At 59.6% G+C, this 13,917-nt stretch overlaps 1 protein-coding gene across 1 annotated transcript in view; it reads left to right on the forward strand.

The window, feature by feature from the left end:
* ALK (ALK receptor tyrosine kinase) overlaps positions 1-13,917 on the forward strand; it is a 430,033-nt gene that overhangs the window by 392,961 nt on the left and 23,155 nt on the right. Inside the window, exons 12-16 of the mRNA XM_008056000.1 lie at positions 1,450-1,612; positions 5,770-5,920; positions 10,518-10,649; positions 11,695-11,839; positions 13,638-13,820. Coding sequence (XP_008054191.1) covers positions 1,450-1,612; positions 5,770-5,920; positions 10,518-10,649; positions 11,695-11,839; positions 13,638-13,820 — 774 coding nt within the window. The remainder of the gene's footprint in view (positions 1-1,449; positions 1,613-5,769; positions 5,921-10,517; positions 10,650-11,694; positions 11,840-13,637; positions 13,821-13,917) is intronic.

The following is a 13,917-nucleotide window of genomic DNA, read 5'->3' on the forward strand; positions in this document are numbered from 1 at the left end:
TTGCTTTCATAAGGCATCGGGTTTGCTCCCTGTGTAATACAAATGGACCAGAAAACTAGCAGCCAGTCATTCCCACCATCACTCTGAGGGTGTCATCACCTCCTAGCCCTTGGAATGACCTTCAGAAACCAAGTAGAAATCAACATCTCCATTTGAAAAAAACAGGAGCCCAGGAAGGGACTCAGTGCTGCGTGGCTTATCCCCCGGAATCAGCCAGAACCTCTGTCCCGGGGTCGTGGCAGTGGGTCAGACCTCAACAAAGATGACCCCGCTGCCTGGCGCAATCTTGATCTATTATTTACAACTGGCAGCCTAAACTAAGCTTTCATGTTTGCAGCATTCAAAGTCTTCAAAACAAATGGCACATGTCAATGTCTTGGTGAACCAAGCTCTGTACACCCAAATCAGTGTTTCCACCCTCCTCTGTAGATAGAACTGCACTTAATCTCTTTTAAGGAAAATCATTTCCATCATCGTATCATGAGACTTTTGTATTTTAAGTCAAAGTAATTTATCAAGAACACATTTTTTCAAAGTTCTTGTAGGTATAAAAATGTTAGAATTCTGGTCAATGCGAGACCAGATGGCTCCCCCAGGCCTGGACTGGCTCGGAGACAGGAAGTTGGAGCCCATGGCTGCTGGGGTGGGCTGGGAGGGGGGCCTGTACTGAGAGGTCTCCGAGGACACTGGGGACACAGCCGGGGTGGGGGGAGAGGGGGATGGGGCCACGCACCAAAGACAGCTTTGGCCTATGTCCCACCTTTCCTGTTCTCTGTTGCACAGAGGGCCCGTGAGCGGCTTCTGTCGCACTGTCCAACACCATGGCCCTGGATACATATCACCTCCTGGAGGGAGCCCGGCCTGTTGGGGTGGCCTAGGCATGCCTGGGCCTCTACCATCAAGCATGCATATCGCCCCCACTATGGCGCCAGAAGCCAGAAGCCAGTGTCCAATTCACTCTCGGCCGTCTCCAAGCTAAGGGCTCCCCTGTGCAGTGGCCAAGAATCTGGGAGCAGGCTAGTTGCAGTCATGAGAGCACAGAGTGAGCACCTGTTGTTTTCCCAGCACTGTGCTGGCCACCGGTGGGGTACGGTGCCTGTCTCTGCAAGGGTTCCTCTCCCTCACAGGACTCCTGGAGACAGTGTTCACAGGACCTTCCATGGCCCACCATGTGGTCGTGGGGGCGTCCCTTTGGTCTCTCAGCAACTGGAGGCTTAGCAGGGCCGGGACCAGCTCTGCGTGGTCTCTGTCTCTGCCTGGCGTCTTACCCTGGCCCGACATGTGCCAGGCTCTCCACAGAGCTTTGGGCTTGAATGATGGCGGGCGTTGCCTGCCCCGACCTTGGTGCCACCTTGGGCAGAGGTTTGGGGCCACAAAGCAGGTGTCTCGCAAGCTCCGGGGGACTGTGGGGCGGGCCAGCCACGTGACGCCTCTCCTCTTGTGCCGCAGCTCACTGGCTGTTCACCACGTGCGGGGCCAGTGGGCCTCACGGCCCCACGCAAGCACAGTGCAACAACGCCTACCGGAACTCCAACCTGAGCGTGCGGGTGGGCGGCGAGGGCCCCCTGCGGGGCGTCCAGATCTGGAGGGTCCCGGCCACCGACACCTACAGGTGCGTACGGGGGGAGACAGGGCAGGCCACTCTCCCGAGGAGACTGGAGCCTGCCTGCAGGTGGAGGCCTTGGGACACCCAGCATGCCCCGGGGTCAGCGGCCAGACTCCGCCCTGGTGGGGTACAAGGGCCGGGTGGGAGAGATGTGGGAGAGCAACAAGTGGCAATGAAGGAAGGGGTGTCCTTTGTGCTCCATGAGCTCACAGACTGTGAGTGGAGGGAAATGCATGTCTGATGGTGGAGGTGATGTGCGTGTCTGATGCTGGAGGTAGCATGTATACTGGGCGAGCTTCAGAGACACTGTCTGAGGTTAGTGATGGTGGGTTGCTGCATGTGACTTGATGCCGGCAGGCCAAGCAGTGCAGGTGACAAGCCTGGGAACAGAATGGTGCACATGGAGGTCGATGTTCTTATCCTTGAGCCTCGTTTCCGGTCTTCCCTGTTCCCAAGCTGAGTGAGCTGTTCCGGAAGGCTAGTCCCTGCCCACCCACAGGAGCCTACCAATGCAGGGCCAGGCCAAAGGTGCCCCAGCCCCTTGTGGCCAGGTTGAGGCCGTGGCACAGAGTGAAGCCAATGGCAGGACCGGAGGGCCGGTGAAACCCTGGGTGTAAGACCAGCGCCCCAAGTGAACCGCTGATTTCATCCAGCCCTGAACTTTCAGAGGCCCGAGGAGCCCAGCCACCAGTTCCCACCAGCAAGGCCCATGCTGCCAGCCTCATTTTACAAAGGAGGAAACTGGCCGGGCATGGTAGCTCAAGCCTATAATCCCATCGTGCAAGGAGGCCAAGGCAGGAGGGTCACTTGAGGCCAGGAGTTGGAGACCAGTCTGAGCAACTTAGTGAGACCCTGTTTTTACCAAAAAAAAAAAAAATTAAAAGAAATTAACTGGGCGTTGTTGCACTCGGGAGGCTGAGAAGGGAAGATCACTCGAGCCTGGGAATTCGAGGCTGCAGTGAGCTGCGATCACACCACTGCACTCCAGCCTGGGACCCTGTCTCTAAAAAAAAGGCAAATAAGGAAACTGAGGCTCAGAGTGGAGTGTCAGGCGCCTCCCCACAGTCTCACACCCAGAGTTGACCTCCAACCCCAGACTCCTGCGGTGGGACCTTGGCCACCTCTCCACCAGCCTGTAGCTCTGTACCCCACTGGTGCAAATGCTGGCTACCACCCCCGGGTTGAACCCGTGGAGGGCTGCTCTCCTCCCTCTCCCACAGCCCCCTGGGAGGGAAGGGGCTTCTCCAGTCACCCTACTTTCTCTCCAGCCCATCCCTGGGGCCTCGGAGTGATGTACACGGGGAGAGCCCTAAGTGCTTTCTAAATGACACTCTGGGTGGGAACACTATAGCGTTAGCTGCTCCATGGCCCACAGAGAACATGCAGAGAACACCGGCCTCCCTGGACCCCCACATGGAGTGCCTGGCCTCTGCCCCTCGGAGATTCTGCAGGTCCTGGGGGAGGGGCCGGGTGATGCTTGGCAGGGCGCCGGGGGCCGCTCCTGCAGTGAGGGGTGGCATTATCATTGGCAGTCCCAGTTTCCATGGGAGAACACTGGAGTCAAAGGCGCTTATCAGCACACTGAAGGCTGCACTCTGGTGGCAGAGGTGGGGGAGATTTAAACCCAGGCCCCTCTGGCTTAGAGTCTTCTCAATCAAGACCACACTCAGGCTGTGGGAGGACACAGAGGCGGGGGGGGACAGGATAGGAGAGAGGCATGGGCGTCATCACCACCCATCTCTCGGAAGCCTCTGGAAATGAGAGCCTGGGGGGAAGACCCTGAGAGGGGCCAGAAAAACCCCACACAAAAAGAAGTGGAAGAAATCAGAGGAGCTATGAGATGCACAGAGCCCTGAGAGAAAGATCCTGACAGATACCCCGAAAAAGCACCCAACAGAGCCCTGACAGAACCCCCAACAGAGCCCCCCGAGAACCCCCACAGAGGCCTGACAGATCCCCCAACAGAGACCCAAGATAGCACCCAATAAACACCCAGCAGAGCCCAACAGAGCCCCAACATGCGTACTTCCCACAAAGCCCGAACAGCAAGCCCCTGAGAGAGCCCCCAGCAGAACCCACTGTGGCATCCCAGCTCCGGACAGCTCCAAGCCCAGCGTGTCCAGAGTTCCCCTGCCTCCTGCCCCTTGGAGAGAAACAAGCTGCCAGAAGACACCTCGGACGGTCCTTTCAGGCTGCATCTCCAAGACCCAGAGGGTCAGGCCACTCCAGTCCTGCCCAGGTTGTGGACATGGCTGAGTTGTTGTCCCCATCTGTAAGAGAGGGCTGCCAGCCCCTACCCAGCGGGCTGTGTTCATACAGCTAGTGAGCAACTCTGGCAGGGCCGGGGCCAGGGGTCAGAGGCCAGGCACTAGGGGCACAAACTGAGAGGGGGTGCCTGCTCTCAGGCCGCAAGTGTGGGGTCAGGCTGGGGAGGGAGGCTCCTGCAGCCTTGCCTGTACTGGCCAGGTCATAGGGGGTTGTGGCTTGGGGTCTGCCTGTATCTCATCCTTGCCTTCCTCAGGGCGGCACCCCCTCCCAAGGAAAGCAGTCTTGCAGCAGCGACTAGAAGCTTCCAAAGAAGTGAAGTTCTAATGGTGAACTTCCAGCCTTAGGGTGGAAGCCATTAGTCAGGCTGGAGCTGGGGACTGAGGCTGCCACCCAGGAGGACCCAGCCGGCCACAGCCAGCACTTCTCAGCTCTACTGTCTACTTTGGGGTCCGTGGAGCTGACCCAGCCCAGAGTTCCACCTGTACTCTGCCCAGTGTTTCTCTTTACAAACCCCCTTTTGTGCCCAGGGCAGGAATCCTCATCCTCACTTTCCCCAAGACTCTGAGACACTGACCGAGCTGCCTCGCATCACACAGCCCACAGAGCAAGGATGGGAACCAGCATGGGCAGTGCAGCTCAAGGCCCTGTCCACCTCCCAGGCTGCCAGGAGCTGGTCCAGACATACACAGGGTGGGCCCTCAGGTTCAGTCCAGAGCAGCAGAAATAACAGAGGAAGAGATGCATCAGGAGCAGACAGTATCTGAAATAGTGTACTCTGACTGAGCCTCGATTTGCTCCTCGGTCAAGGGAAGTGAGAGTGTGTGCGGTCTGTGGTTATCAAGGCGCCATGGACATGAGCAGCTTCCCGGCTGGCACAGGGGTAGACACCCGGTCACCTCCTGCATCCCTCTCCAAGGTTTCAGCCCGGCCTTGCAGCCCCGCCGCCCAGAGACTCCCGCTGCCTCCTCCCCTCAAGCTGGACGCCCGCCACCTCCTCCTGCTTGCCCGAGATCCCATCAACTTGAGTCGGCCCCGCACACCCACTCCATGCCCATTTCACCGTCGCGGTGCTGCCCTTCCTGACCCTGCATGCCCGACACCCTCCTCTGGGCAGGACTGCCACGTCCTAGGGCCCTCACCACCGCCGCCTTTGGGTGAAGTGCCAGGCCGAATGAGAGGAGAAGGGGATCACAAGGCAGGAGACACCCAAGGGAGCCTCAGAGCCCCCTCTGCTCCCCTGCAGCGAGCCTTCCCCATAAAGAACAGAAGGCTCTGGCATGAGTCGCTGGTGGACGGGAAGAGGTCAGGGCTCTGCACAGGGTGTGCGCCCTGTGATCCATATGGCACCTCCTTGAGTCTAGACTGCAGGAGGCTTCGAGCCCACCCCACATCAGCTGCTACTATGCCTTCCCTCCCTCCCACTGTGTGTCTCCCCTCCTCCCTCCCTCCCTGTCTCCCTGTCTCCCTCCCTCCCTCCCTTTTTCATTCCCTCTCACTCTCCCCCCTGCATCTCCCTCCTCCTCCCTCCCTGTCTCTGTCACCTTCCTTTTTTCTCTCCCTCCCTCTCTTCTCCCCCACCGTGTCTCCCCCTCCTTCCCTCCTTCCCTCCCTCTCACTCTGTGTCTTCTTCCTTCCCTCCCTCCCTTCCTCTCTTTCTCTCTCGCACCCCTTACCAGTCCTCATGTTTCTCAGTGTCTGAGGCAACTCCCTGCCCCTCTCAACGTGACTGTCCTCTCCTGGTAGTGGGGAGGGGACTCCTGCCCTGCTGGTCCCACAGGGCCGACGTGTGTGAGAACCCCCAGCCCCATGCGACTGGGCTCCCACAGAAGCCACTGGCCTGGGGCGGAGGGAGTCTTCCTGGGAGGTGGGAGCCAACGTGGTCTGTCTTGTTGCAGCATCTCTGGCTATGGGGCCGCCGGCGGGAAAGGCGGGAAGAACACCATGGTGCGCTCGCACGGCGTGTCGGTGCTGGGCATCTTCCCGCTGCAGAAGGGCGACTCGCTGTACATCCTGGTCGGGCAGCAGGGCGAGGACGCCTGCCCCCGTGTAAGTGCCTGCAGGACCTTCTCCACACATCCGCACCCCTTCTGGAAGTTCACCGTGGGAGGGCGACATGGGAAGGGTGGCTGCGATGCAGCTGTGCAGACCCTGGCACCGCGCTGGGCAGGACGCGCAGAGCTGGGGGGACCCAGAGCTGGGCACCCTGCAGGGCAGCTCCTTGGGCCAGGCCCCACCCTCACCTGAGGTACCTACTTGCCGGGTATGTGGGGCAGGGAACTGAGTTCCTTCTCCAAGAGCAGCTTCGGAGAACACAGACAAGAACGGTGGCCAGAAGGCGGCTCCGGTCCACAAAACGCCCAAAGCTCCTACAAGCCGGGCCTGCGCCAGAGCCCAGGAGACAAGGAGCTCTCTGGGGGAGGCTTGGCCTCCCTCCTGCCCTCGGGGCTAGGATGAGGCAATGGGGCAGCCCAATAGGAGCAAGCTTCTGTGTGAGAAGTGTCTCTGCTCCAACTCCTGCAGTGACTGGAGTCAGGCCTGTCCGACCTCACGTGAGGCGTTAAGTCATGACTCCACAGGCGGCCGCGATGGTCGCAGGAAGGAGCTGGAACTCCTGCAGCTCCTCATCTCAGCAGAGCCTGCGTGGCTCCTACAAGGGCGTCTGCGCAGCGGGGCGGTGGTCAGTTGGTCTGGCGCCCTCACTGAGTTGTGACCTGCGGGGGCCCCGGAGCTGGTGAGCTTGTCTTTCTGTTCACTCACCTGTGCGGGACCCAGACTCTGGCCATGGGCTTCAAGGCAGCAGGAGTGGCTCTCAGCCAGGGACTCCAGGTGGCCACCCCCAGCCAGGCCACTCAGCAGAGCCTGTGGCCTGTGTGGACTCCCCTTGCAGACCACTCCAGCCCGGGAACCCAATCCGGGAAGGGGCAGAGAAGGCCGGCTCTTCCCCAGGTCTCCCTGGCAGAAGGGAGGTCATGAGACAATTCAGGAGGCAAAGTGGCTCTCAGGGCAACTCGGGACGTGGGGGCGCTGCTGGCTCAGGTCACGTGCAGGGTGCCTTCTCTGCACCTGCCACACCTCCATTCCGCGGTAGTGGGCTCACCTGCTGAAGAGCCTACCTCCCACACACACATGCACACACCACACCATACACACAACAGGCACACATGCATAGCGCACACACATGCATAACACCACACACACTACATACATGCTCACCCACACACTACACATGTGCACATGCACACACCACATACTATACACACACCACACACATGCACATACACACATGTGCACACAGGTGTGTCATGTGCACACACTATACACGCAAGCCGCACACATGCACACCCACACACCACACATGTGTGTGCACGCACCACATGCATGTACACACACGTGCACATACCATACGTGCATGCCACACCCACACATGAGCACATACACACACGTCTGCACACACACACATGCATGCACGTACCCTCAGCCTTGGCTTCCCAGCACTTCCAAGCCTCACCTGGCGGCAGGAGTCTACACTGGGGCTCCACTCCATGGCACCACTGGCATGTGGGAGCCGATCATTCTGTGGCCAGGCAGCGGCTGTCCTGTGCCCTGCAGAGTGTTCATCCCTGTCCTCTCTACCTTTTGCCAATGACATCCCAGCAATGACAATCAAGTATGCCTCAGACATTGCCAAATACCCTTAGCTCATCATTGGTCTCCATGTCAAGCCTGCCATGTCCACCACCGTCAGGGGCCGCCCACTGCCCAGACATGTTCCACCTACGCTGATGTGCCCAAGTGCTGACCGCACACCCGCCATGTACAGACACTGCTGTGGGAACTGGAGGCAGATCCATGACAAAGCACAGAGTTTTGCTCTCAAGAGCCCAGGCGGGGAGGGAGGGAAACGTCTGGGGAAAGAAAGGCCCCTGCAAAGGCCGGGTCCCCATGGTGGGTGTGTGTCCATACCTGGGGGACAGGTATGATGGAGCAGAGGGAGCAGAAGGAAGGGGGGGTGCAAGGCGAGGTCAAAGGCACGAGGGCTGGATCTGGCCACTGCAGGGCATGAGTGGGCCGTGGGAGCGTTCTGAGCCAGGGAGTGAGGGAACACAAGCATGCAGTAAAAGGCTCGTTCTGGGCCAGGCACGGTGTTGCCTGTGGTTCCCGCTACTTGGGAGGATTGCTGGAGCTCAGGAGGCCAAGGCTGCAGTGAGCCTTGATCCCACCACTGCACTGCAGCCTGGGCGACAAGGTGAGACCCCATCTCTTAAAAGAATTAATAAATAAAAGTAAAAGAGCCCACCTGGCTGCAGTATGAGAAGTAGCCCCCATGGGCACAGGGAAGAGTCAGGACAGAGGGTTTGAGGTTCCTGTGTGATCCTGGCAAGAGACGACTGTGGCTTAGACCAGGACACTGTCGGTAGAGGCGGTGAAGCTGGGGAACGCTGGGCATCTCTGGACTGCAGAGCCCAAAGACATTTCCTGCCAGGTCAGATGAGGAACTGAGAGAAGAACAGCATCAAGGATGACCCCCAAAAGGGTACCTGGGTCCCTGGGAAAAGGGATCTACCCCCACCTGGGTGGGGACCACTATGGAGGGAGCAAACGTGGGGGCAAGGCGCTCCGGGTTATCGAGGCTGGTGAGCAGCCAGACAGAGACGGGATGCCAGAGACACATGGCTGGCATTCTGGAGAGACCAGGGAGGGGTCCATTTGGGAACTCCGTGGGGAGCTGAGACAGAGAGAAGGGGCCTGGGCACAGGGCAGAGAGGGAGGAAGACCAGGGACCGAGCCCAGGGATCCCAGCACTGAGAGGACAGGGAACAGAAGAGACAGCAAAGGAGGCTGGAGCAGGGGAGCCAGGGAGGGAGTGGGACAGGGGTGAGAAGTCCATCAGCTCTGCCTGATACCCTGGAGGCCCAGCCAGGTGCAGTGTCCAGCGCCCTGTCTCACAGGTGAAAGAAGACTCTCGGGAGAGATGAAACAGCCATGGGTCCAGCTCTGGTTACCAGAAACCCCAGAAACCTCCAGAATCTGTTCACAGGATGACAGCGTCCCTCAGGGGTGGAGGCCCACCGCTGCCTCCCAGGGAAGAGGAGGAAAAGGTTGGGGTTAGCATTAGGACTGGGGTCCAGGGGCTTAAGGCCAGGGCTGGGGATAAGTGCTGGGGTTAGGGTAGAGTTCGGGTTAGTGTTAGGATTGGAGTTGGGATTGGGTTAGGGGTTAATGGTCTAAGGTTGGGAATTTGCGTTAGGATTAGGATTGTGGTCAGGGTTATGTCAAGTTATGGTTAGAGTCTTGGGGGATTAAGGTCAGCGTTGGGGGTTAGGGCTAGGGTCTGGAGTGGACCTTGTCGGCCCCACTGGCCCAGCCTGGCAGTCTCTTGATCTACAGATGAGGAGGTGAGTCCGGGGAGGTAAAGAGGGGTCTTTCAGCCATGACCCAGCAAATCTCTGGCCGAGGCATCAAGAATCCACCTGGTCCCTATGGCAGGTGTCTGTCCTGCTGACAGTACACACTCTTCACCTCAGACCTCCCCCCTGCGCCCACCCCACCAGTTGGCCATCAGCAAGCTTTCCTCCCTGGAGTGTCTCCACCCAGGACCGGCAGCACACATGGGACAATGACAGCTCTCTCAGAAGTCACTCAGAGCCCCCCACCCACTAAATCCACGCCAGGAAATATCGAATCGTTTCCATCAAGTCCAAGATGCCATCAAGCCAATTGCATCTCAGCTACTTATCTGGAAGTTTCTCTGGTCCCCACAGCTGTGCCCTGAGTGCATTTGTGTGAGGCATGTTTGGGATGGACCGCCAAGTCCACTGGTGGTTACACAGCGGCATGGGTGAAAACGCAGTGTCCGTCGGCTTCCTTTCCACGAAGTCAGAGAAAAATCACTTTCTCAGAGACCAAGGTGCTATCTGGAGGAATGGTCACAGCCGTGGCCGCCGTGGTGGCCATGGCTGGGGACAAGCAGGTGTGGCTGTTCTGAAGCACCGCCCTCCTCCGCCAGAGATTCCAGGGTACCCTGTTGGAGACGTTTCCAACACGATCCTGGGAGACTCAGACATCTGGCACACTTGTGCCCCGCTGGCACATTGGTGGGCCCAGAAGCGATGCCACATGGGATGATAGCAACCATATGTTCTGTTCCCACCGTGCATGGGCACCATCCTCGACCCCTTACCTGTGCTGTCTGGTAGACACCATGACAGCCGGCAGTGTCCTCCTTTCCACCCCACACTGGAGGCTCGGAGGCTGGTCACCCACCCTAACTTGGCAGCTCCAGCCACCTCTCAGCACACAGGGTCTTTGTCCTTCCTCCTGGGGTCCCCTTGCCCCACAGGACCCACGGGGCCCTGAGATGGGCTTTCATAGCCAGAGGCCCCACCCAGCTGTTCCCTCTCCTCTGGGAACGACCCACCCTAAGACAGCCTCCTGCGGGCAACCCTGGCGCACTCTCTCCCCGCCTCTCATGGCGTTTTCTCAGCTGGCCTCGTGGTCCCTCCCTAGTGCTGCTGAGTGACAGTCACCGCGGATGTGTTCTGCCACCTTGAATCAGCCTGAGAGACAGTCGGGTCCTGTTTGTAAGCATCGAACTCATGTCTGGTGGGGGCGGGGAACCCTGATACGCCTTGTGTTTCTCCAGACAAACCAGCTGATCCAGAAAGTCTGCATCGGCGAGAACAACGTGATAGAGGAAGAAATCCATGCGAACGGGAGTGTGCACGAGTGGGCGGGCGGAGGCGGCGGTGGGGGCGGAGCCACCTACGTCTTTCAGGTGAGGCGGGAGCTGCCAGACGCTAAGGGCAGGGTCTCTGTGCACCAGGGCACGGGAGCTCCCAGCCTGGACTAGAAGCACCTCAGAGCCCCCCACCCCAACTTAGAGATGAGTAGACCAACCAGGCACAGTGGCTCACGCCTGTCATTCCAGCACCTTGGGAGGCAGAGATGAAAGGATGGCTTGAACCCAGGAGTTTGAGACCAGCATGGGCAACATAGCAAGACCTCATCTCTACAAAAAAAGAATTATCTGGGCATGGTGGTGCACACCTGCCATCTCAGCTACTTGGAAGGCTGAGGAGGGAGGATCACCTGAGCCCAGCAGGTCGAGGTGGCCATAAGTGTGCCACTGCACTCCAGCCTGGGTGACAGTGTGAGGCCCCATGTAAAAATAAATAATACATGATAAATAAATAACCAAAAAAGTAAAGATGAACAAAGTGAGGGATGGGGGTCTGTCTGTCCAGTAAGGGTGGGCTTCTCACTGGCAGCCTCACCATCCCACTGCTACCACACAGAGCCTTTGCCGTCCTTCCTCAGGGCTCCAAAGGCCCCCACACCTCCAGGGCCAGCTCCCTGGCATCTCTGCAGCCAGGCCAGACATGAAGGCAGAGCTTCCTGCTAGGTCCCCCCATGGGACGGCAATGTGAGGCTTCATCTTGAACTTGTGGGGATCAGAGCCCAAGATCCCTAGAAGTGGGGTGAGGAGAGGGAACAGATAGACCACTCCTCACCACCTCTAGGCTTCCGGAGCTGGTCTAGCGGGCTTCTGGGGAGCTGCGGGTAGCCCCTGAGACTAGCCCACCTCCCGGTAGAGACATGTATACACAAGTCCCCCAGGGGCTTTGCCTCTCTGGTGGGGCCTGATGGAGGAGCTGGTGGTTGTTTAACACGAGTTCAGAGCCCTTGGCCCCTGAGACCACTGAGAGGGCGCCAGGTCTCCCCACCACCCCGCAAGCACCTGTCAGGCTCAAGCATCCCCCACCTCTGGGGCCGGGGTCTCCAGGGAGCACAGGTTTCTCCACCTCCCGTGTCTCCCCCAGATGAAGGATGGGGTGCCAGTGCCCCTGCTGGTGGCAGCCGGTGGCGGCGGCCGGGCCTACGGGGCCAAGTCAGACACGTTCCACCCAGAGAGGCTGGAGAACAGCTCCTCGGTGCGGGGGCTGAACGGCCACTCCGGAGCCTCAGGTAAGGCGGCAGGCCCCGCCCCTCCCACAGCCTCCCACCCCGGGCTGAGCCCTGCGACCCCACACATGCAGGGCGTCCCCATCGGCGGACCCGAGACTCTGGGACCACTGGATACTGGTGCCAACACCAAGGGGGGCAGGTGGCACCCTGGGGCACGAGGCCACCTTGCTGACCTGGGCTTCACCCTGCAGAAGTTCGCTGAGAAACGAGACGGGACAGGGAGAAATGAGATGTACTGCCAGGCTTACCAATACACCATGACCAAGGCTCCCAGATCCCTCCTTCCTGCAGGGCAGAGGCACGGCAGGGAGGAGGGCCGGTGAATGGAGCCAGGACCAAGTCGGGCCTCCCTGGCCCTAGAAAACAACCAGGCCCAGGCTCCAGCCATAAGATCCCTCTGCAGGGTCTCTTCCCTGTGAGCAAGGGTCAGGGGACAGAAGGGGGACAACGTAGAGGGGGCTATGGACCCCCAACGCCCTCCTGCCAGCCATCTCCAAGGACAGAAAGCACAGTTCCTCTCAACTGGGCAGGGCCCTGCAGGCATTCATGCTTTGAGATCAGACACTCAGACTTTCCCCTTGGTGAGCAAAGGCCAGACTATCTAGGAAAGAGCAAGTCAGCTGGGTCTGTGGCAAGGCCACCCCCAGCACCCGGCAGAGCACCCCGACCCGGGAAGCACTTACCATCTGGGGCCCACAAGCCCCCGACCACCCCGTCGGGCTTCCAGGTAGCCCTCTGTAGGCTGGCAGAAGTGTGGGGGGCTCCCAGAGGTCTGGGGAGTTTTTCTCCTCCCTGTTGCCGTGTCATTGAGAGTGGAGATGAGACTCAGACTATGTCTTGAAATGCCAGGGGCTTGTTTTGGTTTGGATGTTGGTGTCCTTTGTTTTTGTTTTTTTTTCTTTTCCACATGTTTGCTTTTGAGATTTATAGTGGTCAACCTGAGGCCATGTCGGGCCTCAGCTCTGCAGGCAGCCTCCTTTTCAGGAATTCGGAGCGGCCAGGCATGGGACTCACCACTCCCCAGCGGCCAGGCACGGGGCTTGCCACTCCTTGGTGCGGAGCTCTCCTCCGCCCCAGGCCTTGGCAGAGTCTTGAAGGCCAAGCATCTTGTGGGGGCTGTCTGCACATTCTGCCTCACGCCCCAACGAGCCCCACTTGGCGGCATGGGGCGTGTCTTACATGCCACTTTCTAGGCCTCTGAGGCTAGCATCAACCCCCAGGGTGGGGCTTATCATCCCCAAGCTGCAGGCAAGGAATCTGAGGCTCAGGATGGGGGGGGTCCTCACCCAGGGTGCCACAGGCCGCAAACAATAAGGCCTGTGGCAGTCTGGTGACCAGTGCAGCTGCCTGCAGGGTCATCAGTGTCGTGGCCCCTGCAGGGGTCCACAGTGGGTTGCCCAGCATCTGGGAGGACCAGGTCCTGTGAAGGTGGGAAGCCAGGAAGGATGCAAGGCCAAGCTCCAGGGCTCAGCAGGTGGGGGGAAGTCAGGGGGGCATTTAGTGGTACCGCATCCCCATCCCTAATGAGCACTCATCCCTGCTTGAGAGCCAGAGAGGCCTGGCAGGAAGCCCGGCTCCGAGACCCACCCCCAGACACCCTCGGCTGTGCCAGGCACACCTCCCTGGGGCACATAGCCTTCCATGCCCACCTGGAGCCCTCATGCCCCCTGAAAATGGGGTCCCGGAACCGGAGCTGGTGGGAGCGCCCCCGAAATGCGACACACCCCACTTCGCTCGCCGGAGGGGTTGGCTGAGCCCACCGCACCCTCACCGTGGTGTGCCCTGTCTCTTCCTGCAGGCGGTGGAGGTGGCTGGAGCGATAACACTTCCCTGCTGTGGTCCGGAAAGTCTTTGCTGGAGGGCGCCACCGGAGGACATTCCTGCCCCCAGGCCACGAAGAAGTGGGGGTGGGAGACCAGAGGGGGTTTCGGAGGGGGTGGCGGGGGGTGCTCCTCTGGTGGAGGAGGCGGAGGATACATAGGTAAAGATGATTCGTGTTCGAGGTGTCCCTCCCTCCCCTTAGTCCTAGGCCCCTCACCCCACCCCGCCCACGTGTGGACTGTGATGTGATGCACGCC

Source organism: Carlito syrichta, unplaced genomic scaffold (assembly GCF_000164805.1).
Source record: "Carlito syrichta isolate Samal-C Ts95f unplaced genomic scaffold, Tarsius_syrichta-2.0.1 Scaffold302075, whole genome shotgun sequence".
NCBI classification, from domain to species: domain Eukaryota; kingdom Metazoa; phylum Chordata; class Mammalia; order Primates; family Tarsiidae; genus Carlito; species Carlito syrichta.